The 26,067-nt window shown below is 40.4% G+C and overlaps 1 protein-coding gene across 1 annotated transcript in view; it reads right to left on the reverse strand.

Annotated features, from left to right (window-relative positions):
* The window catches only part of LOC104491658 (myosin-9-like), a 55,737-nt gene extending 31,650 nt beyond the window's left edge, over positions 1-24,087 (reverse strand). The window contains 7 exon segments of the mRNA XM_010134148.1: positions 214-312; positions 880-943; positions 1,614-1,706; positions 6,940-7,033; positions 7,831-7,858; positions 18,047-18,203; positions 23,730-24,087. Coding sequence (XP_010132450.1) covers positions 214-312; positions 880-943; positions 1,614-1,706; positions 6,940-7,033; positions 7,831-7,858; positions 18,047-18,203; positions 23,730-24,062 — 868 coding nt within the window. The 5' untranslated portion in view covers positions 24,063-24,087.
* Positions 24,088-26,067: the final 1,980 nt, after the last annotated feature.

Here is a 26,067-nt window from a genome sequence, read left to right on the forward strand (position 1 = left end):
CAGGAAGGAACCAGAGAAGCAAGTTTTCAGGAACTGAGAAGGGCAGGGGGAGGGCAGACGGATGTATGAGTGTACAGAAGCAGTGGAGAAGGTGTATCCACGTCTAAAAGGCAGAGACAAGAAACTATGAAGGAGCAGGTCCTAGCACACAAGTGGTTTGGACCCTCCGTTGTGATAAGGGGAACCCCTTAACTACAACAAAATCATACTTACTCTTCAAATGCTCCCCTGCCCCCGACAGCAGGTAGTAGAAGATGTGGAAGGTTCTCTCCTCTTTGGCTTGACGAATTGCACGTGATTTCTCCAGCAGATCTTCAAAGAGTCAAGGCATATGGCAGAACCTACAAATCACTTCCTGTTCTATCACAAAAGTAAAAACTCGTACTACCTGATGTTCTCCTCAAAACAGTCATCAGGGATATTGATTTACCAATATTATCAGTCAACAATCCACTGACCTTCTCACCTCAGTTCTGCCAGCTTCTGAATAACGGCTATGATGAAACTTAACAAAAAAACCACAAACCCTCCAGAAAAAAAACAGTGGCTATTCATCCCTGCCTGCCTTGGAGAGAAGAGAGGATTGCTTATGAAATTCCAAAGCTGTTTATCTCATCGCAGTCTATGCTTCCATTTCAGCATTCTAAGATTAGAATTCATTCAATCAGAAAAGATTTCCGCCATGATCACAAAGATCACAAAATACTATATGAAGAAACTGGAGAGCACAACAGTAATCTCACTAGCGTAAATTTAAGTGGGTCCTACCACTTTCTTGACCTGACAAACAGAAAATCAGCTGTGAAGAGATTGCTAGGCACATTATTGCCACCTCTATAACCTTTCATTTCTCCCTTTAAGAAGTTACAGAAAGGATACAGGTTTCAATATTGGCTCCAACAATGTAGCCATTGACATCAAAGTTGATTCTGATGAACTTGCCCTAAGAGAAAGATAATAGCACTAAAATTAGTATTCATTCTGGTAACAGCAGTAAAGAGCAAGGGTAAACCTTCTCTTTTTAATCTGGGAAAGAAAATTCAGAGCAAGTCACAGAGGTTTTCGGCAAAACAGATCGCAAGCATTGCCTATTGGCGGACCTTCTCAACAGCAATTTAACAAACAAGACACCAAACGCTTCCAGGCACTTCTGACATTCAGCCAGCCTATGATTCAAATCCATTATGTTTCAGCTTGGATTCCCACATCCATGGTCTCTTCAGTTTCATGTGCTAGATGATCTAGACAGTCCACCTCCCTCACTGTTGGCTTCAACCATTTTCATTTATTTCCAGATCTGGCTCCTCCATCTGCCTCTCAGATGCTGTCCACTGCTTTCCAGAGCAAGCAAAACAAGGACCAGTATTTGCTCTCCAGAATAAAACTGACTGTAATAAACTTAAAACAAATATCAGTATAGATGATCCTGGCCAGAGACCTATCAGGCCTGTTCTGGATAACTCACTCAATAAAATTCACTTTCCAGATTAATTTGAAGGAAGACACTCACAGACAGTTGTCTTATCCTAGACAGCAATTCACCCAAAACCAGACCAAGTCTTCCCTCTGAAAAGTCTAGAATACTGGCACCCATGCCAGATAGTAATACTTACAAATCTTGAGGAGTTGTCATTTTTTACTGTCTTGGCATTTCCAAAGGCCTCCAGGATGGGATTAGCCTGGAGCAACTGTCTCTCCAGCTCTCCCTAGAGAGAGAACAGAAATTAATAAAGTAGGTAGTGGTTCACTGCATCCTTGGGTCAAACCAATGCTGAAGTTTCAATTCACGCTAGTTTGGCATCTGTTGTAGAGAAGCCATATTAAACCTTAGGAGATGATCCCTTAAACCTTAAAAGGAGTCTCATTAGTTATCTGGGTAAAACAAACATTCACAAATATGCCTTATTTCCTTCCTCAATACAAAGGCATCCCAGTGCTGTCTTGCTGTTAATAAGAAGCTCTGCAAAGCTACTTGGTCATAACATCCCACAGACTTTCCATCATCAGAGCAAAGCACCATTCCATCCAACATCAGGCCCTTATCCCAGAAGTCTTGCCATCTAGGCTGAAAGGGTGAGGAAAATCCTGTCCTGCTACTGCAAGACAGCTCTGAACTCTACTAGCAGTAGGTTGAGAAGTTAGGCTGAAACGGTCTGATGTTTTAAAACAAAAACAAAAAAAAAGCTTGCACTAAGAATCTAAAACTTCCAAAATACAAACAAGCAAAAACCTCCTTTGTAAGGAGGCACACAAAAACACAGAACTAGTGGTATCCCACAAACTGCATGATAGCTTGCATTCTGCTGCCATATTTGCACACTGCTCCCCCCTCAAGGAACACAAAATGCTGGAGCTGTAGAAAAAGAAAATTCAGAACCTTTATCCTTGCCAGACCATTGGAGCATATATACCTTTCCCTGCTGGCTCTATATATACCCCTGGCTGTCTTTAAAAATTACTTGTCCTCTGTGCTAAAAGCATGGAGTTCTATATATTTCAAGATTACCTAAAAAGCTTCTAAAGACAGAGAATGACAGCCTAGATTAATGTTCCTCTTTTTAGCAGTTATCAGTAAGCACTCAAGACTTCCTGTGCATAACAGATGAAAATGGAAGTTTGATTTGCAAGAACTGGAATTTATGAGCAAATTATTTAAGGGTATCTCTAAAGGAAAATCTTCCCCATTCATTCTCAAAGTGTATTATAAAACATATTCATCCTTACACAGTCTCTTTAAAATATATGCAATAAAAGAAAAAAGAGGATGAGAAACAAAGAGGATGAGTACAAAGAACTACAAGTCTTTATTTCTCACTTCCACAATCACCTCGCTTCATTCTTGCTAAATGCAAGGCCAAACATGACCCTCAGTGCCTGCAGAACTGCACATATTCGGGAGGAGCAGCTGCGGCAAACACTTCCATTCACTGTCAAGTACATATAATGAGGGGGTTAGCACTAGGAAGGGAACCTGAGCTGGAACATCTGCTCTCTCACAATCGAGCCAGCATATAGCTTTGTAAGGAGAAAACCTTGAAACTAGGGTTCAGTCCTTGAAACTGTGTGGCAACCAAATTCCCCCTCCTGTACATATACTGAAGCTGGAACACTCTTCCCTCACCCCATTCCTCCTTGCCATCCTTCAATAAAGTCCTAGGCCTTTGTGACTACAGTCTGTTACTATGCAAGTGAGAGATGCCAGCAACATAGCGTTTCAACCCAACTATGGAACAAGGAAGGAAGAGATTAAAAAAACTCTAAACAGAAGTTAGATTTTGACATCAAATCTATTTTAATTATTTAGCCAAAAAAAAAAAAAAAAAAAAAAAAAAAAAAAAAAAAAAAAAAAAAAAAAAAAAAAAAAAAAAAAAAAAAAAAGCCTAAGCTCCTGCTTAGCTACACAAAGATTGAAAGTTATATAGAAAACTATACTGCAGACTCTCCTGTTACTTAGTACCTCATGAAGAAAGAGTCAGTGTCAAGCAGCTGTTGGTAAAGCTGTAGTTTAGACCTGTCACTTGAACCATCAAAGCAGCAATGCACATGAAGGCGGCCAGCTCAAGCCCCCAGCAGTACAAAGCAGCAAGGAAAAGGCAAATGCTAAAAGGCCGGTCAAGTCAGTTAGCTATCCTGACCAGCCTCAGCACCATGATACAGTGCGAAGATCATGTTCTCAGTACGCCAGGGCAAAGGCACGTAAAATTCAGGGGTTGCAATTACTGCAATGTATGCATTCCTCACTGTGCACTAGCTTTGTCTAAAAAAACAATCCTATTATCTTCAAAATTTTAAAGAAGCTTTTGGGTGGAGTCTGTTTTACCTTGGGTTTTGATGGTCACCTTTCACTGAAGAAAGGGACTTCGTTTATATTATACAATTGGTAATTCTGCAAAGCAAAACCAGTACAATGCAGAGCTGTCTGTCACAAGCTTTCTAGAAATTTTACAGTTCCTACCATTAAGACACTGCCAATTTTCTGACACCTGTAATTGTTATTCCTTGACCTGAAAAAAAATGTGTTTAATACTTGGCATGCATTTAAAGTATGTATAATATTCCTCATGAAAACAGAAGCAATAACAGCCTAACAGGCACTGGATCTGTTAGCCTGTGGTTGGACAGTGCACACTCTTCAGTAGGCTTTCTTTCTACTGCTCTGATGCTATTCCACCAATTTAAAGCAACTAAAATCCTTGATGTCTATCTTGTACTCTGAATGTTTTGCATCTCATACACTTTTTTCGAATGTTTTCTATGCAAGGTAGAAGTTTTGCCAGCCATTTATTCTTCAGGAAGTAAGGAGAAAGGCATCTAGAAATCACAGCTAGCTTTAAGGGCATGCAACTTAAAAAAACAAAAGATGGGGGGTGGAGGGTGGTGTTCCGGTTTTTTGTTTGTTTTGGTGGGGGTTTTTGTTATTCTATTTCTTTACACTTTAGGGATGTGCTTATGTATTCTTCTCTGCAGTGGTGTAAGAGATTCTCAAATAAATGAATCCCAACAACAGTGGGTTGATGGGGAGGGGAGCAAGACCATCGGTACCCTAACCTTCATTACAAATATTTAAGCATTAGCAACTATCACCTGTGAATTCCTGACTAGTTGTAAACATGCTCATCTCGAAACAACTATTACATGATTTAAAGAGTCAGTGGAGAAGCAGAGTCTAAACACGAGAAAACATCGATCTCAATTTCCTTAAATAAAGTTTCATCGAATGAAAGGAAGTGGTTCATTAGATTGAGTAGGCCTCAGAAGCAGCCTTAATGTGCTTAGTAGTCACACCATGCAGCTAGAAGCTATTTAGCTAAACAAACTAATGCGCTGGAATCAGTGGAAGGTGTCACTGCCTCCAAACAAGAGAGCTAGAATTGAACAATGTACTTTATAAATCTGATTTTGCTCTGATTCTTGGAAAAACAGGTGTTTACATCCAAAACTTCTAAGAGATGACAGTCAAGAAACCTTCCTAGTAGACAGAGCACACCTACTTTCTATTTTATCATTGTTTGAATTCCGTGCCTAGTCTTGCAGCGTAAAGGCTCAACACTATCACTTTCTACCTAAAGAAAAAAATCTGCCATGACCAGGATATCTGAGATCCTCAAAAAAGAAAAAAGATGATGTATTCATCTTCATAAACCCTTATCATCTGGTTCCAAGTTTAAGGGTTTGTGAGAGAACTGTTGCATACAGCACTCATTACCAACTAACATTCAAAGACTCCAGCTCTAAATCCTCTTTGGTAAGGCCAGTGCTACAGTTTAGTAACAAAACTGGAGCAAACTGTGAGCTGCAGGATATTTTTGAAGAATCAAAACTTGGGAGGTGGGGGCGAAGAGGATGAGGAGTGGAATCAAACCTGGGCAAATCACCAACCAGCCCAACTTATGAGTGTTTTGTTCTTCTAAGTAGACTGCCTGTGCCACTTCAGTCGTTGAAGTTTTGCTCAAGGATAAGCAGTGGAAGAATACTTAACTCAAACCCATGATTCTATTTTCCACAGTTCAAAAAAGAAACAGAAAAAAGGAAAATGTTTCTAAATACAGCTACTGACAGACCATGGAAAAAGCCTTCGTATGTCTGAAAGTTTGGCACATAATAATTTTTTTTGGTTGGATTCCAAAGGTTATTACTATGTGTTCACACACACATAGTATGTCTGCATGCAGAGGTGCCTTCTTGTTCATATACTCTACACATTAAGCTTCTATGGGAAAACTCCTTTGTAGAGATACAGCAAACACACTTGGCATCTGGCTTTCATTACACAGCTCAACAGCGAACATTTCCAGCTCTGGCTAATATGCTCACAGCCCTGGAACACCTTGTGCACCTCCCGACCTTTCTTCACAATCTTTAGCCACATCTCACTGCAGGGAATAGAAGGCTAAGCACCTAACTACATTTATCTTACTAGAAACACCACACACGCTAGACGCTTATGGTTCTAGGAAAGCCTGGTCCAGACCTACTGCCTTGGAGGAATACTTCTCGAATGGTTTATCTGTGAAAATCCTGCAAGAAAAATCATAAATGCAAACTAGTATTGAGCACAGAACAAAAGTATTCTTGATATTACTTTAGTTCCAATTGAACATCCTCACAAAAAGATTACTGTGCACCACACACAAAAAAAATAAAATTGTGAATTGTCTATGGATTTGTTTTAGCTGCAGAAAGTGATATTGGTGTGGAGTGAAAAGCTGCTCAAAAAAATCACACAATGGGACAGAAAACGCATTCCTGGTGCAGAACGTGCAGTAAACGTGCAGCTCACCTACGAGGATACAACTGACGAATTCGGCAATAGTCCATCGGGGGAGAGGGAGGGGGAAAAAAATATAAGTGAGACATCTTTAAAGTCCTCCCACCATCACCACCACCCTCCTTTCATGTGCTGCTAACACTAGGCTGTTTTCCACCCTTATAATGTTTTCCTACAATTTCAGTTTTCAGCTGATGATCGCTAGCCTATCACTGTATTTTCCAATTTTGAGGCAATACGTAGAATAGCCGGACCTAATCTATAAAGGTACAGAAGAAAGGAGACAGCTCCTCCACAAAAGGATCAGTTTTAAACTTCCTAGGCTGGTTATAAGCAATACATCTACGTGAAAATATCAGTATGAGTGATGCTTCACTTTATAGTGTCTGTTGCCCATGCACTTGCCCACAAATCCAAGAGGTTATGGATGAGTTTACCTCCACTGTAGGTTCATTGAATTCAAAGGAGTTATGACTTAGAACAATATTCCCTGGCTTGCAATTTTTGAAAAAACTTCTATAGTGTCACAGTTCACTGTCCCTGTCGGTCCCCTGATAGATGTCAGTATCTAGAGCTTTATTGAGCAATACGGCTTTTACCAACATCAGCCAATATATATTTACTGTCCAAAGTCAGCACAGCAATAAAGCATCATTAAACCTAAGTCTTACCTGGTCTTTTTTAGACTTGTGTGAGGAAGCAACATGAGCCAGATACTGAATGACTTTCTTGGTGTTCTCTGTTTTACCAGCTCCCGATTCACCTCTGTAAAGAAAATCTGCAATTCATTCACAAGACACAGGGGGACATATTCATATTTCTAACCCCAAAAGAGCTACAGAACCCCCCAACTACATTTTGGTCATTGCAGCACCTCCTTCCAAATCAAGAAAAAAGAAGTTTTACTGGAAAGTGGTAGCAGTGGACCGCAGGATAGCCCTCAGCCAGTTTGCTGCTGGGTGCAGGTTCCACAGGCATGATGGAGGAGGGAAGGCAATAAAGAAACACACTCCCTAGTCACTTGGATACAAAGACTGGCAAGTGGCTGAGGAATAACTGGGAGGCTGCTGTGGAGGTAGGGGTGAAGGGTAATGAAGACAATCTTTCAAAAGGAAGCTTCCTGACTGCGAGAGGAAATATACCAATTCCTTAAGCAGAACTGGGGGCCAACCAATTTTGCTGTGTCTGAAAGAGAAGCTACTGTAGTAAGAGTATCTGTTACTGTATGAGCCTCATCACTATGCATGTACTTAAACATAAGTTTAAGCATCAAATCTGAAGAACTTCTCCAAGCCTTTTCCACTGACAAAGCTCTATTTCTTTAGGAGTTTAAGCACAGGGGCTGTTTCAAAACCTCCCTTCCTCCTCCACTTATGAAAACTACTCTGCAGAAAGGATTAAATATTATATTGGAGGAACTGTACTGGGACCTTCGACTCTCCATTATTACCTGATTTACTAAGCCTACCCCCAGCACTTACAGCTAAGGAAGCCCTCCAACCAATAATTCAAGAACACACAAACTTTGATGTCCAGTCAAGCTGACAACTCTAAATACTCACGTGCAAAGGATGGACTGATCCTCTCGATCTAGAAGAAAATTTAAGAAAAGTAGTCAGACTAAGACTCTAAAATGAAATTTCTATGAGAGAGTGAAATCAGCACTAAAGACAAAACCCATAACTAGTAAACTCTGATAAGCACCTTCAGAAGTATGGCCAGGCAACCCCTTCTCTGGCAACAGCCTCCAACCTCCCACCATATAAGGAAGTAAAATAGCACCAGAGTAATTTAGTTTTCTTCATCCAGAAATAATATTATTTGCATTAATTTTTCTACAAACAATACAGAAGCCTCTCATTGAACATTTCTTTAGTGCAGAGATACAGTTTGAAGTATATCTACTTGTTTTTCAGTCCCCTGCCCCCTACCACACTGGGCCCATACTGATGTAATTATTAGCAGAGCGGAAGTGGAAGGTGGAGGGAGGAAGTGGGACAGCAACATTACAAATCCCAAAGTGCAAAAACTTGCAAACAGCAGCTTTCACACCCAAAACAAACACCGGAAGCTCAGTGAGAAATGTTGGTACCTTATTTTGTATAAAATGGACTTTAAAACTACAACACTTAGTTCTATAGGGCTCATTTGTTTGTGACACCATCCCCTATTGTATTAACACACCAGCTTGTAACAGCAGAAACCTTTTCTTTTTCATGTCAACATACCAGTAGACTAATTCCTGAGTTCGATTCCCGGTGTGGATGATAATATCTTTCCAGTTACAGAACTAACTTCACCCAGCCTATCCACCACTATCTTTTCCCACATCTTTAACCTCCTTTCAGCCTTCACCTATGATTCTACTTCCTCATGCGCAGTCCTTACTTGTCCTTCAACCATGCCTTCATCCAACTGCTCCTCCACCACTTCTGTGTGAACACACTCGCCTGCTTCTGCCTTGGTTTCATCTTTCATCCACCTCTCCATCCCCAGTCTGCATCCCATTCATCCCCCATGCCACCAGGAACCAGCTAGGAGCACTGGGCAGACTACAGAGTGCCTGTGCCCACACCGAAACAGTCTTAGTAGCTTGTAGTCATCGCAGGGACAGAGAGACCTGTTCAGACATGGAACAGACTTGGACACAGCAAGTCATTCGCCGACAGTCCACAAGGGCTGTTGGAGCACTCACAGAACAGACTGCCACCAAACGCAAAATCCCAATTAGTTTGTAAGTTTTACATTTGGCTGTGGGTTTTTTTTTTTAATTGATTTAAGGTTTTTTTTTTGCTTAAGATCAAGACTAGAGGACTAACAGATCACCCAGTCTGAGAATCTCAGTAACACAACAGTTAAATTTCATCCAGTTATTGTCATAGAATTATAGAATGGCTCGGGTTGGAAGGGACCTTAAAGGTTATCTACTTCCAAGACTCCTACCATGGCAGGGACATCTTCCACTAGATCAGGCTGTCCCATCCAACCTGACCTTCTTTTCTTCTTCCACACTGAGCCCCAGTTTTCTGTGGGACATCTCTCTAAAGAGAGAGATGACAAGCCTCAAACATCCATGAGAGTATTCAATTACTGGATTGCTCTAATAAATTATTTCAGCAATTGGTCATCTTCATCAGTATGTTTACGGATGTGACTGTCTCTGTATTTTAGCTACTGGTTCCTTCTATTCCCTTCTCCAGTAGCTTAGAGAACCCAAGTGCACTCAGCATTCTCCCCACCAGAACGTACTTAGACACTGAGTCACCATTCAAGTTGTTTCGTGCAAGATAAAGAGATTGAGCAGTAATTAGGGAAGGCTTTACAGTCAGATAAGAGTTAAAATACCTGAAAACACTTTCTATACCCTTCAACGCTGCAGTTGCAAGGGAATTTAGCGTTTCAATCCTAAGGTCATGAATGCCATATCCATCAAAAAAAATCCCCTATAAACTCAATTCATAGAGAGAGAAGTATATCTAGCCTTTGGGCACATTTTCATGGAATAAGAAAAGCAGGTAAATCTACCAAATTTGAGATTCTATCTTTTCTTAAGTTATTCTGAAACAAATAACGGGAACATTAGGTTCACATGCTACAGATAGGAAATAACTGCTCTTAAGCTTCTTTACTAGAAACTGATTGCATGCAGATGAGCACAAAAATTAGAGGAAAATAATCTGGTTTATCCCTGTTAAGACTACTTTCAGAAAGAGCTGAGCAGCCCTAAGACTGAAAGAAAGCAAGTAGAAGAAAATCACTCAAATGGTTTTGGCCCAGCAAATTCTTAAGCATTCAAAACTAAATATTGCAGCTTTACTACGTATTAATTTTTTCAAGTATCGAATTTTATTCATTGCCTTTAAGATATACACACCCCCCTTTTGCTGAGGGACAGGCTAAGAGTAGATGTTAGCCAGCTCCAAAGGCCCCACCCATTCAAGGTTCCCAGTGGGTCAACGGCTTGGCAGGCCAGCCAGCCCTGTGCGTGACAGGGCACTTTGAGGGTAGATCAGGGAAATAACTAATGATTCATTTACAGACTGCCTAAGGAAATGTCTTCTTCACTAGTGGGACACCTGGATGCAATTCTGTACCACAAAGCAGCTATGTGAAAGGACAAGATTGTGCCTCTGAGTAACACCTGACTTTCAAACAGGCAGTGGGAGCCCCAAGCAGTTGAATAGCACATGTCTTCCCATTCCCTCCCCTCCAGAAGATCCTTATTTCAGGGGGAAAAAAAAAAAAACCAAACCAAAAAACAACAAACAAAACAACCCCAAAAACTCCAACCTGCCAAAAAAACCAAACAGTGGTAAGCAGCCAGATAAACTGACTGTTCAACAGAAAAAGAAATGATCACCATCAGACAACACTAAGAAGCTCCTCGGCCCTGAATACTTTTTGATCATTAGAAGTTAGTCGAGAAGCAATTTTCAGTCCTCATTCAAATGAGATAAGGGAGCAGCAGCATCCTCAAACCATCTGAGAAAGTTTCAAAGGGGTGAGCACAGGATTTTTCCATGCCTTAAGACAGAGCCAGGTGTTGAAAGCTATTCAGGCAGGAAAAGTCACAGACAGCATGCAAAATCCTCTCGACACTACGTTTTCCTCCCCCAGCATGCTTTCCTGGTGGCCTGCTGCAGCTGCATTAGTCACCTCTGCCTTAAGCCAGCAGGAACGTACCTGCGAGTGCAGGCAAGTTACCGGCAGCGTGCAGACACTGCCATAAAAGGCAGCATTCCTGTTTGCAATCCGGGGGAAATTCTTTCCCAGGACTGCAAAGCAAGTCATTGGGATAGCTGGAATTCTTCTAATTGTGTACAGACAGACATCTCGAATAATGTGTTGAGCAACAGGAAATTAAAGACGACCAAAGGGCCAAAGAGCTAACGCATACGAAAGCACAACTCTTAGATACACTTCCAATTAAGAATTGCTTTAAATGCCAATATTCCTTCTCCATACAACACTGAGTTTTGCCATCACAAATCAGAATTCAGTTGCCCAGACAAGAGGCCACCTTTACCCCTCTCTCTTTTTTTTTTTTGGTTTTTTTTTGTTTTTTTTTTTTTTTAAAGGCTCATTCTCCACAGGCATACTGCACAACTTCAGTCAGCACTTGTCTTTAGTCCATTGTCAGCTGGGCAAGCAACCTACTCAGCAAAAGAGCGTGTGCTGGGTACCATAAACTCAGTTGCTTATAATAACACAATCAAGACATGCCTGATTAAAAGAAATCTGCATCTGCTTTTCAATCCTAAACAGAGTCACTTATTAAAAACAATCCAGAATAACAACTCATTAGTTAATTACAGCAACAGTTCTGTGTTTCAGACAGCTGGCAAGGAAAGCTTTTTATCTACCCTCTTCTTTAGCTCTCATCACCACAGCATTCAAGTGATCCTAGGAAGGAGCAGCCTCAAGCATTCAGAAATTCAGGAAGTAAAACATCCTTCAAATTTAAGCTATACACCAGCATAGTATAACAAGATCAGTAGATTAATTTTACTATATAAAAAATCCTGTAATATCTAGCCTGTTCTTGACTTTCTTCAGTCCAAAAATAAAAGACCACATGTTAGACTGCTCCCAGGACCTTCAGCATATACTAAATAACTAAATCAAAATTTGTTTTCACAAGAGAGACATCTTGTACGTAAAAAGACCTCATCCAAATATTCTACTGCAAAACAACAAATCTGATTGAGTGCTGAACTGCTGTGCTCCAATATATTGGGAGTTCTAATAATTTATCAATTATGCCAAGTCCTGAATTTTGTTTTTAGATGTTTTGAGATGGGAGAAGAAAAAGGTTGGGAGCCTAGAAGAGTATGTGCAATTTAAGCTCTACATCTCAGTTACAGAACATCCCAGCAGGCCTTTATCATCCACTTCCTCTGCATGAGTGACTCCAGTTTCAAGCCTGTTCATCTCCATAAAAGGAGAAGTAATATAGCATTCACACAATGGTGACATCATCTCTCTAGTAAGAGGAAGTACAGCTGAAAGGCAAAGGCTTGGCTTACAGTCCCCTGCCTATAGCTGACTCATTAAGGCTAAAAGCTTAACCATAGCTAGATGGTACCACCCACCTCCTAACCACTGAGCCCTGATCGGCAGAACTGAGAAGACCGGCCCTCTGGGTTTCTGTTACTGCTCCCCTAGCATCCAAATGAATGCCGGTAGCCCAGCTTAGGCAAGTGGCTGGTGGACCAAGTTAGAGAGCTGACCTAAAGCAAGAGTAAGTCTTAAGTGCATATAATTGCTTAAACCATGCAGCAGTTTCAGTTCCTCAGTCCCTCCTCAAACTAGTCTTCAGGCCTCAATCTTACAATCAATGTCCTTTCCTCAGGGCTCTAACAAAGGAGGAGCCCCAGGCACTTGACACACTGTGCTACTCAGAACAACCCCAATGGCATAAAAATTTAATCAAGTATGTTCACTGTGGTGCTTTAACCTACTTGCTGGTGATGCTACTTGTCAAGTAGCAAAAACACTCCAGGGAAACACCAGAACAGAGCCTAAGAGCCTGTTTTACATTATCATTTAAGGAATGCATTATACAGAAGTTTCAAAATGCTAATAAGCTATCATCACATATCAAAAAAAAAAAGAGAAAGAAATCAGTCAAATGAAGGACAAACATAGCATAGCCAAGACGGCTCTCAACAACAGATCTACAAGATGTAAAAAAGGAGAAAAATCACTTGAGTCAGCAGAAACACTGCAGTGCCAAGATTCAGCTTTGCATTATCTGAAGGTTGAGGGCAGTCACAAGGAGAAAACTAAGTTTCATTTCAAAAAATGAAATATATCCTACTGAGTGAAATACAAATATTTATTTCCCCAAGCCCTTTTTGGACTACAGCCCATACCCCTTTCTCTAGCATTCCTTAACTGAATCTGGAGATAGCAAAACAGGAAAACAAGTTAGGCCATAATTTTAGGTTACACAAATGTTTATGAAGTTCTGACAGGAAAGAAAAACTGGTATACAGCCTGCAAAAGCTCAGGCAGCTCGTGATACTAAAACAGTGAACTGCAGGGAGACCGACAGCAAGGGCTGAACCATTATATAACTGACTGCCAGAGAGCTCCTGCTCTGGTTTACAGGAATGAAGCAGAAAGGGTGTGGTAAAGACTAAAAAACAAGTGGGAAACGGACTCTTTTTTAGCTCCCTGTTCTGTTGAAAACCACATTTTAGGACACAGATTTTGAGAGCCACATTTAGAAATCTCAAGTAATTCAAAGCATGTAAAACATTTCTTAAGAAAATCAGAAGTTACGCACTTTTTTTCTTACCCTTTGTAGACAAACACCATCAAAAAGAACATCCTCCATAATTAGCATCCAAACTTAACATTGCCCTTTGCATCAGAAACTTGGACAAATCTTGGAAACACACTAGTGAAACCACAGGCTATATTCTCTTGAGTTTAGTGGAAACAGAACTTGACCTTTACATGCAACTTGAAAGAGACGCCTGTGCTTCTACATAATCTGAACAGCTCTGTTGATCAAGTTTCCCTGAATTGATAAGTACACACAGATTTCATAGAAAGCAGAGATGCACTTTGGGACAGTGCAATATACACTGCAACACAGCAGACCAATGCTAAGAAGCAAGCTCAGAAGGAAGACTTGAGACAAGGAAGTTAAACCAGAAGTGTTCTACTAGCTTGGAACCTTAAATAAGCATCTACAAGTAACAAATAAATACTTCAAGGTCATGTTCTAGAAAAGCAGATCTAGAGGACTGTTTCTTGTGAGAATGACAACTGGACCTGAGGTACATGTGAAGATCCACAACAGCAAGTGGTTTGTCTCACAGTGGCTAACATAATTTCCTTCATTTAGATAACAAAGCAAATAAACATCACACAGTTACCATGCTTCAGAGTTTTTCTTCTTATAAACACCAGCCCCGAAACTACCTAACTCCCAAGTGAAAATCAGCAAGGTGCTGGCTGCAGAGGCTCTTTTGCAGACTAATCCATCAAGATCAAGGAGAGTTTAATCACTGTGCAATGATTTGAAGAGTTGTATTCAGTGAACCATTAGGAGCCCTACACTAATACATGGAGAAACTGGATTTGAAAGGTGATGGAGTACATTCATTAGCAATGCGCTGTCTATTCCCTCTCCCACTTATCTTTTAGTTGAGTCCAGAATAACCACACCGGTTTAACTTATTACAGAAGTTTCAGACACCACCGTTAAAAAAGCCATTATGCTCCAGGCACCAATGGAATTTCTAGCTTCTATCAGTATTTGACATAGAAAATTCCCTGTATGTGTTCCAAATAGACAAACAGGTGCTGTTTAACAGCTTTAAACTGTTTTCCTAAATAGATCCCTGGAGAATATGAATTGGGCTAAAGAATGTACCCCTTCAGTGTACATCTGCTGTGTTAGAATAATGATTTGTTTGATCAAGACACCACTCCACTTGCAGGCACTGTACTTTAATCATCAGCACCAGAAGAGTAATTCTTCTGAAAGCAGTCAGACCTGAGACTTCCGGCATTCAGGTTACCCAGGGAACAGAAACATTAAGATAAATCGTTGTTTTCTCCAAAAACAAAAATATTACACTTTTTGCAGAGTTCTGCTCTTGAAGCACAGGAGGTCCCTCAGAGTACCATGCAGCAAAATAATGTTTTCATCTCATTTCTGAGTCTTAATGTCTTGGGTCAGAAGAAAAGAGGAAAAACAGAAAAAAAAAAAATCTTCTCCACATTTTTTCCGTTGCTTCGGGGAAGTACTTTTGGTGAAATTTAACAAAAAGCAATTTAAAAAGCCACATGACACTTTTGTGAATGGAGTAACCACGGCAGACACAAAACCAGGACCAAGCTCATCCATAGTGCATCAGCATATATGCCTGAAAAGAGTTAAATAGCTTCTGGATTAGCAGAGGTTGGAATAAAGCTCTCACCTTCCTCTTGCTTCCCAATTCCTGCCTGACAAATGCCCCTTTGAATGGCCTGCTTATTCGAATACCATAAATTGACTGGAAACAACCAAAAAAATATTCAGCATCCAAATCAATTAACATGCAAGGCTTTTCCACTCTGTCAGCTTAAAAGATAACTATACTCCATGCTGACAGAAGTCAAAGACAACAGCTTGCTATCCTTCTCCAGCCCATGAAGGATTCCTGGTCTTCAGGGCTCTGAAAGTAACCTGGGGAAGGCAGCCTAATCCTAAATGCCTCTGGCTCATGTGGAGCACCAGACCCTTTCATCTTCTATTCTCTGTACAGATTCCTGCCATACCACTGGCTGCTGCACCAAGCTTCCCCCACTGCTAAGCAAAACCAAGAAAGTGGAACAGGAATGTGGCTTTCCATTGCCCTAGACGCTAGGCAGGATCGGAGATAGTGCAACAACATGCTCACGTTTCACTCCCAGTAGCAAGCATAAGAATGCTACTGTTACCTTTTGCAATAAGGCAATAAGACAGCAAATCACCCTGAAACGATCTCTAGGGTTCTTGCTAACACACACACACACACACACGAGGCAACACAAAAATCTTTCCAAACCTAATTAAAAAGGTCAAAGCAGGCTAGTTTAAAAGCTAACTGGAAATGATATTCACATTCCAAAAAGTCAGCAACAAGGCATCTCGAACAAGGCAAAGAAGATCTGGGATAAACCGCTGGACTGTCAATACTGCTGAGAATATTGTATAGCTAGAATTGTTCTGGGAAAGGTAAACAACACTCCAGCAGAGCTCAGAGCAACTTTCCCCTGCTAGGAAACAGAGGCAGGGCTGCCATTCATTAGCTTCATAAACCAAAGCCATTCAAGTCTGGTATTTCTGAGTTTTAGATGTTCCCTCAAGCAGTGGTCTGAGGGAGATACCTTCTCTTTTCAAAAGGAAAGAAAATACCCATGTAGATTAATCACTAGCTCTGAACCATCAGACCAGGGAAGGTCACCTGCCTCTTGCAGCTGCCTGGATGTCTACTGACACCTGCCAATATATCTGGCAGGGATGAAGGACAAGATGCATGTGAAGTTCCAAATGGTTTAACTGTTTTCTGTAAAGGTCACCTTCAATTGTCTCACAATAATGCCAAAGAAGCTGATTCTGTGTAGAAAAGATTTCTCTACAGGCAAGAGTAACCCTGATAGGGTTAAGTTGATAGCTTTTTGAAGAAAAAAAATTATGCTGGTACTTGAGCTGAGGAGGAGTGGGCAAGGGAGAGAAGGAAGTAATAAAGGAAACAAACAGGTTAAGAGGTTTACGGACAGCCAGGCTACCACATGTAGTATAGGTGGTGCACTGTCCTTCGTCTTCCACGGCAGATCCAGCCTTTGTCTGAGGGAAGCAAGGTCCTGTATAGGTCCAGGTTCACAGTTATTTTTCCTCTGGATACAGCATTCCTTGCAGAGTAACATAACAGTAGCATAGCCCTATTTCTTCAAGAGCTGTGACATTTTCCATAAATTGACATCAGTACCCTGCCATCAGTCCACTGCAAAAAGTGCGACTCCCCCTTCCCCACTCAATGTTTTCACAAATATGCTCAATCTATCCACCATGTCAGCTCTCTCATGTGCTGCACTCTGCTCCACATGGCACCACACTTCAGCCACCTTTCTCAGCATTCTCCACATGGAAAATTAATGCAGGTAAGAGGAAGGAGGTTTTTCTTGCTCCCTTTCCCACTCTGGGCAACCATATTGTTATAGTTCTATGCTTGAAAGTGCAAGTGGTAGTGAAGGCAGAGGAAAAGCAGAACCCTTTAAAACTGAATGAGAATTTTAAAGCGTGCTTTTATTATATCTGGCCTTTGTTCAGAAAAGTGAGGTAATGTCAAGACCTAGGAGAGACAAACACCTTAATCATTGCTAGCCATCAGAAAATAAAGGGAGTAACCAAATTCATACAAGCCACACGAAATCAAACTGTCCATTACATCTTTTAAACCTTACAAAACATGCTTCTCCATATAACCCAGCAACAATCAGGAAGAAAAGCACAAATTACCTCCATACCTGAACTCTACCCAAGCACCACAAACACAAGCACTGACTCTGTGAGAGACCTCCTCTCAGAAGGGGGGATATGCACAGAACATCCAGAGCTCCAAGTTTAGAAGTCATCAAGTTAACAAATAAGCAGCAGATAATATATATGGTTCTTTACTTCTCATTTATATACACAGGGAGGAAAAAATAAGTAGGTCAGTCTGCTTGCTTTCTTCCATGAAAAACCAACAGATGTATTTAATGCTGCTGAAGAGTAAATTTTATTGTTAACAGAATAAGAATGTAACCAAACAACTCCTGATCAGTAAAACTACCACTGCCCATCACACTTCAAAATGTACATTATACTAAGCTTGTTTCAGCCAACCAGACTGCATGACTGGATTTTAAATACTTCTGTTAAAAGCCTCTATCAACCAATACACATACTTGCCCACCTATAGCTATGATTCCATAGGCTCATCACCTAGAGGGAAAATTCACTACCTCAGTTCTCCTTGTCTGCTTCTCTGAACCCCCATGCATTCACACCAGTCTGTTCTTTATATCATGTTTAGCTCTTGCCAGACGTTTTACAAGGTTCTTCAGTCCACTAGAGCAGGAGAAAACTATTCACCTGAACACAAAAGCTGATACCAAGTAGGTGTCAGGTGTCTGTAAGCAAGGAGAGAGGGGGGACAATGCCTTTTGATAGCAGTGAGTTGTTCTACAGTGTTTTGACTGCAGCCTTGATTTGGCATTTCAACAAGAGTCACTATCTCAGTCAGCACTCACCTTGCATCATACTCCTGTAGGCTGTGTCTGTGATGGCATAGATATGAGGGGGCATCTCGTGTCTCTTTTTGCCTTTGTACATCTCCACTATTTCTTCTGAGTATATGGGCAGGTTCTTGTAAGGATTGATTACCACGCAGAACAGGCCTGAGTAGGTCTGGAAAGAAAACACCCCAACGAATAAAGACAGGAATTAAAAGTTATGTATACTTGCACATTTTAACAGCATATTACTTGGAAAACAAACAAACAAGTCCTTTTTTAAGTGCTTCTTCCAGTGATGCCATGTGAGATAGTTCCCATTAAGCAATATTTGAATCTAAGCAACAGCTAAAGTTCTATCAACTTGACAAGTATTCAACCTTTCGAAGTATGCACAGAATATCAACTGACACGTTAGTCACAGCGATATTAAACTGGTCCTCTCCCTGGCTAATTAACAGTCCACTAGGACTGCCTCTTCTTCCTTTCAAAGTTCCTGTAGTCAACTGTCCATTTCATTATAAGACAGGTGCTCAGATTCTAGAAACATGCATTTTATTATGTTCTGTCTTATGTTTGCTATGGATTTATCCAGTAATTGATCAACTACAACATAATAAAACCTCAAGCCACAATAGTTAATAGAAGAAAAATAAGACCAGTGTACTCCCTAGAGGTTTTTCAAGACCACTGCACTAGGCTGAATTCAGTGTGGACCTTCCCCTGAACAGGAAGCTGGATTAGACAGTCTCCTAAAGACCCTTCCAGCCTAAACAATTTTATGATTTATATTGTAACAAGAGTAACTAGAACTAGATTAAAAAAATGTAAGGTCATTAATGCAGCATAATTCTGAACTCGTCAATATAGAAAACAATTCTAAAGTGTAAGAAAACAATTATAAAGCATACTCAAAGATTCAGCAACATTTGCTGAAGTGTACTTCTAATTCATCTCGAATGGTTAATTCATTGATATGTGACAGCACACCTCAATTTCTCAGTTGGTTTCCACTGGCTTAAATTCTACAGTTTTAACAGAAGACAACTGTAAATATTTCTAGTAAAGATATTAAGCTTCTTAACAAAACCAAAAAATCTTTGAGATCTCTTCTTAAAAGCAGAAAAACATCTTCGAGATCTGAATACCTAAAAAAACCCCCAACCAAGTCCTAACAAACATATCACTTGCAAATGGAACAGGAGGAACAGAGACGTCTTAGCTATTTCCTAGATATTCTAAGAATAGCATTCGAAGCCTTGCTCCTGGAGTTCAGGGCCACCCTAGTTCCCTGTTAATTTTAGAGGGAGCTGTTTGAAGCATCTGGAGAGGAACAGCTTTTTACAGCAACTTGCAGTGCTACCAGAAGAGAGTACATTTAGCACTTATTTCTACTGCTACCATCTCTTCCGTTGTTTGCTCAGTGAAGAGTGCTTCAGAATGGTAAAGCATTCTCCGCATGAGCACAGAGAGTACTTAATCAGATTTAACTTCTTTAGCTAGATAAAGGTAAGGATTAGACTACAGTGATCAGAAGGGTGAAAATAGCATCTACTACACAGTTTACAGTCTTATATCCAAATTTTCTATATGCTGGCTTAACATTAAGTACTTATCCCAGTCTTACATGCAGCAGATTGAGATACAGCTTTCACCCTAGGTCCCCCCAGAAAGCAAAATTTTTATAGGTATTTTAAGGTTCCTTTTCGATACCCCAGTATATATTTCCAGACCTAACTTTTTTTTTTTAAATATTTGAGGAATATTTGAAAAGCTTACAGAAAATACTAAATCTCTTTCCAAAGTGGGAAACTATAAAAGCTGGCTATAAACCTTTTACCATAGGACATCTGAAGTTCCAGGAAGCTGAGTTTCAGTGAGGCATTCTAGTCAGGTTAGGTCTGAGATAGTGCTTGAAAGGAGAAGTTTAAGTTTGCAAAAACCACCTTGGCAATGCTAGTGCCTTTTGCCTCAGCCTTAGTTCTCCATCACGTCAGACAGCATCTGTACAGCACACAATAGCAGCTGAAGGACTGGTTCATGCTTTCCTAACCTTTGACTACACTACTAGAAGATGGAGTAGGATCACCACAGTACATGCAATACACCTTTTCCTTATACCGATATGGAAATAACTGACTTTGGAGTTAACTGAAATGCTAGAAGAAAAGTTCTAAATTTATCAGAGTTCTGGAAAACAAGTAAACAAAAATCCTCTAGGCCATCAGTTCCAGCTGTCTGCATTAGCAACCACCTTGCCTCAAATCCCATGGCAGCAGCAACATGCATGTAGTAATCAAAAGAAGGTGCTCTGTACAGTTCTTGTTCCACACCCCTCCCCACAACAAATCTGTAACTCCTGACACAGAATGAGCCCACCACTCCTTCAAAGATGTTACTAAAGCTAAATCCCTGTTTGCTGTTTTGGGGGATTAGAAGTGAAAGCAAAAGAAAAGTGGTAGCAAGTACCATGGTAATATTTCACAAAGAATGAAAGTTTTCTTGTCTTTGTATGACTTTTTACGGTCATGTTTGCTGACAAATTAGAATTGTTGATTTTCAAGTAAGAATAGTGAAAAGGTCTGAAGCTGAACTGAAGCAGTCTTACAGATGAGAGCAGCAGTTTTAAAAATGGAAGACATTTATTTCTACTAGAGTGATGAAGCCATGAAGCAGGTATGCAGGAAGAAGCCATCACGTTCTTCCAACATTCTGGTTGCCAGGAGAAATAATAAGGCAAGTTTCCTTGAAGAATAATGATGTCAGACAAATGTGTCAGGTGACATTTCACACTGACACAGTTTTGTATAGGAAGCAAGCTGAGTTATATCGAGCAGATTCTGCCAGCTCTACCACAGAGAAGACAAGAGTCAACTTCATCTTATTAAAGTACAAGTAAAGGCTTATATGCATAAATCCCTGAATTGAACCCAAGGTTCCAATTGAAAGGCTAAACTATTAAAAGCATAGCTGGCTTGGAAATCTGTACTTTGTTTCAGACATTACTATCTCAAAATAGAATTTTGGCATTATGTTTCGCTAACTATTTCAAGTGACACATGGGCCAAACTGGAACTAGTTTTATTCTTTTAACTGCTAAACTAGCTCTGAAGAGCTGAAAGACTGTCTGATCATGGCACAAAGATTACAGCATCAGAAAGCTGATTTTCCAGGAACTGCTTCAATGAAATAACTGAAATGTGAAAGGTTGGCTGTTGAGTTTTACATTGAATACAAATGAATGAATGAAAATTATATTCTGAATGTTGTATCAGAAGATCAAGGGTTAATATGAAAGCCAGCCAGTCACCTCAGTGCAGAACCAATCAGCACACAGAAACCACAAACTGGTGTCAAGACTGAGACCCTTAGCTCTTCAAATGTTTGACACCCTCTGCTCAAAATTTGTCTGCAACCAGTGATACGATTTCCTGCTTCCTTTCACCGGACAGGTAGACAGAAAAATAAAGTTGTTAAAAAAAAGACAAGAAAAAAAGCCACAAAACACAGCCCTGCTGTCAAAGAGAGAAAGGATAAGAGCAAAGCTAAGTGATGCTTACGATCTTTCCAGAGACACCTATGCTAGAGATACATTGTGTGTATTCTCTTTCTTCAAGAGGATTAATGATCAACCAACAGCCGCTCCAATGAAAGTATTTTAAGCCTTTGCATTAATCTCCTGACTTGCTGAAAACTGCTGACAGGTGGGATCAGTCCATTTCACAAGTGCACAGAAACATAGTTTTGGCAAGACCAGGATTCTGTAATGGAGAATTACTATGCTAGGCTTACTTTGGTGAAGGGTGTTGGGATTTTTTTTTTTAATATTTCTTATGAACCAATTACAAGAACTCAATTTACTACAGTCACAGACCGGCTGAAATTTCAGACAGGACCTTGCAAGATATGTGAAACAGCTCATTGCATAGTGTGCAACACACTTTGAGGTGTTGTTGAACTACTTTCAAAACTTATTGCATAACCTAGCAACATTTCCTGTTCTAAAAATGTTACACAAGATCTTGCCCATTCTATTTCATCTCTATACCAAGACCCCCTGAGAATAGATCTTGACCAGTAGTCAAAGGAGTTTTTGGCTACACAGAATAATTAACTGAATCAGCCTCCAGTCACATTAGCTCTCAAAATTTTGACATCAGACAGCAGGAGTCAGACTAAATTTCTATCAGTTTTGCATCCTTTAGCCGTTCTCTGAAAATTTCTGCAACAGTTGCCTATATGCCTTCGTGCCACTCCAGAAGAGCAGTGGTCACAGCAGTAGCCAGAGTCAGGGTTTCTAACTTGTGCCCCTGCTCCTTAGCTTAGAAGGTAACACTTTACAAAGGTTTCCATCCAAGGTGGATAGCTAGGGTGAATAACCATTATCTGGTGCTTTAAACACCACCAGTCCCTGTTAGGACAGAAGCGATGGCCTATAGTCTGCTGCATAAGATGACTACATAGAAGTCTATATCCCTACAGGTATGACAACATAGTAAGCATACAAAAAAACACCCAATACAAAGAGATAGTGCAACTTACGTTGCCTTCTCCATTTGACAAGAGAGACAGCTTTTGGGTTTTGGCAGTAGAAAAAGGGAAGGAGAGATACTTTCTTCAAGGTCTGCATTAATATACATATTCATATTTATTTAAATTCATTCTTTAATACATTCTATTTTAATGGATCTTCTAGTCTACCATGAAGAAGATTTCATAGTGCCTAAAAATACTGAACATCCAGCATTTCTACATCCCCCCAGTATCTATCTCGGGCAATCCCACTTCAATTACGTAAGCAGAGGCTAGTCTGAGAATAAACTAAGAAATGCTAGTTCCTGTTTTAACCAGTCACTACACCCAAGTTTTGCTTTACTGCTGAGTTTAATTATTCATTCTGTGCCTGCAGAGTATTTATGAAGTAGAGACTATTATGACCAATATCTGCTGGGTAAACAGAGGCCACAGAAAGAGGAAAATCAGAATGGAACTGAAGAACCAGGTCAAGGTTCCAAATTCTCCTTTCCCACCTTTCCCTATTTATTGGTTTTGGTATTCAGTGAAGTAGTTGCTGCATGCTTCATTGGGAATGACCGTTGTTCGCACAAATAGTATCTTCGTCGATTCCACAACAATAAGAAGCAGGAATCTCAGCTCTTGTCCATTTGCGGGTGGAAAGAAAGGGAAACACTTCCTATCTGTAAGCACATGCAGGCACATATGTGCCTTCTCTAATAGGATGCTCAGAGGTCCAGAATTTTTGTAATACAGAAAGCTTGGCATTAGCATTCTTTCTCACTAAAGCTCTAGACGTGGGAAAACACAATAGCGTGACTGTGAGTGGTTTTTTATTATTATTTGGTTCAGTTTAGATCAGACTCCCTGTTTACCACTTCCCAGCTGCTCTCACTCCCTGATAAATGAAAGTTAAATGGCATTCAAAACATCCTGCAAATGAAGACATTAAAATGTTAAAGACAGATTTACCACAGCATTCCTTGAAAATTTCAACATTAACTAGAAGGGGATTGGCATAGTTTAGTGAAAAAAATTTTAAGTAGTGGGAAGAAACTAAATCACATGAGAGCTGCCTATTGGGGCAATGAAAGGTTAACATACACATTTTAAAAGCAAAGTAGTTACACTAAGTTCACATGGTGTGTAATCAAGAACTCTTACCCCAATAGACAACACTACTTACGTAGATCAGTCCTGAATAGTATCTCTCCTTCAAGTTGTGAAGCACAGAAGCTTCGTTCAGGCATGTCAGCTCTGCCATATCTTCCACTTTAGAGAATTTGGGGGGATTCATCTTCTGGATGTCATCCTTATTTACTTTCACTCTCTTCCCATTCTCCGCCAGTTCCACAATGGCCTCATCTCCTACTTCCTCCTTCAGGCTAGCTGCCTCAAACCCATTCTTCTCTGAGGGAACCCATACCAGCTTCTTAGCTGCCCAGTCAGCCTGAGTCAGGGGGTTATTAATGATGTTTTTGTCCACGTAAAGGTACTTATCTGCATCTCTTTGCGACATTGTGATTTAGGATTGGGGACCTGTGAAAAGAGACGGAAAAAAAATTATTTTTAAAGCCTCAAGTTGCCTTGCAAATTCCTAGAGGCAAGACAGGCACATGCAAACTACTCTGGGTCCCTGATCAGAACATGCCGCTGCCTCCTTTGGTTTCATGTTAGTATGCACTGGTAAGTTGTCAAACTTCCAATAAGGTCAAGGTTTTTCTTGCCAAGAGGATGAGAAAAAACAAACTAGCAAGCAGTTAGGAAAAAAACCTACAACAAAACACTGACCATTGAGCATTTGGAAGCCATTATTTGGCAGAAAAGAGACAGCACATCAAAGTGGCAAGCATCAAACTGTTTGTAAGATGTGCCAATACTCACAGCAGCGGATACTAAGTCAGTAACATTCAGGTCAAGATCAGCCCTTCACTGCTCTACGTGGTAGAGATATTGGCTCAGAAACATAATCAAACGTTTAATCAACACTTTTACTTCCTATCTCCTTGATCTGATAAGCTATAAATCAAATACACCACGACTTCTTAGAAACGCCATATGCCAGTCTAGACAATTCCCGAGACGCACTTAGAAGCAAAGACATCATTGATAGTTTGAGGACCGACATTAGCTACTTGTCATCACCAATTAAGTAGCAACACCCAAGCCATGAGTTTGTATCTTATTTCCAGGTAATGTTCAGTAGCAAAATACCTCCAAGACAGTAACAGAATAAATTTTTGGCCGTAAAATTTCCTGACCACAAGTCCTCTATTAGGATCCTTCTATGAAGCTGTGGTCAGGTAGAAGAGAAAGTCCCACCCCTACAGGAGAGAGATTTAGGCAGCACACTCAGAAAATGGCACCCTAGATTTAGTGTTTCATCAAAACCAGAACACTGCCGCCAAAGATTTTCCAGCTTATAAGGCAGCAATTTTATTGGTGCCATTCAGAAATCCTTTCAATCAGAAGAAAGGACTGCATGCATCAAGGCTCATTAACCATGTAACAGCAGCCTCTTTACAAGGTCCCATAAACATTACTTCTTGGATCTTTCCTCACAAAAGACACCAGTGTCCTCAATATATGTTTTTCATAGCTTGGATAGAAACTAGAGTCTTGACCACCAAAAGAACAGGAAATTAAAATATCAGTATTTGTGTCATGGAAAGCTGTCAGGCTCTACAGGGATAATTTTCTACAGAACATACCCATATTTTCAAATCAGCCTGCAAATCAAATAAGGGAAGACTGACTATAGATCCTGGAAACAAAAAGGTATTGAGAGCAGGACACAAGAATTTCAACTCTCAACTATGCATGAGAGCAACAATAGATGTTGAGTCCCAGCATTAGCAAGCAGTGAATGAAGCCAGAAAAACAGCAGCTATAATAACGATGGTCACGAATGCCCACAACAGTCATTTGTAAGCATGTAGGAAAATTCCCTTCAACAAATGTATCACTGTAGGGGGTATGCAACTTTGTGCCAGAGACAGTAGGGATGGCTGGATATTCCCAGTCAAAATTCTTTAGCAAACAAAGAAAATTACTCTATAAATAATCATTTCCTTTAGCTTGAGTTTAAAATCTTTGTCCTAAGCCTTACAGGATATGCCAAGCTGCTATCCCACTTCACCTCATCTTTCCTTCCCCACAGGGTCACTGACACTTCCACCTCAATCACCGCAATGGTGATTCTCGGAGCAATTCCTCCTCCCAGGCTCTTCATATTTTTGTTCAAAATCCAGGTTTTGGGTATGTGATGAAGAGACTTGTTGCAGAGATAAGACGCAGCAATCAGAAGGCTGCCATGAAACATCTGAGCTGTCAGTAAAGCTGCAGACTACTTTTCAACAGCTAGCCTGACAGAGTACGTAGGAAATGGAGAAGACTAACAACTCAAGAGGAAGATTTTGCAACTCCATGACATTGCAGAGTAACATCTGCAGTTTGGGGTCAAAGGGTTAAAAAACAGGGAGTGGAGGGAAGGAGAAAAGGAACTAAACAAAAAAAAAAAAAAA

Source organism: Buceros rhinoceros, unplaced genomic scaffold, assembly GCF_000710305.1.
Source record: "Buceros rhinoceros silvestris isolate BGI_N320 unplaced genomic scaffold, ASM71030v1 scaffold5130, whole genome shotgun sequence".
NCBI lineage: Eukaryota > Metazoa > Chordata > Aves > Bucerotiformes > Bucerotidae > Buceros > Buceros rhinoceros.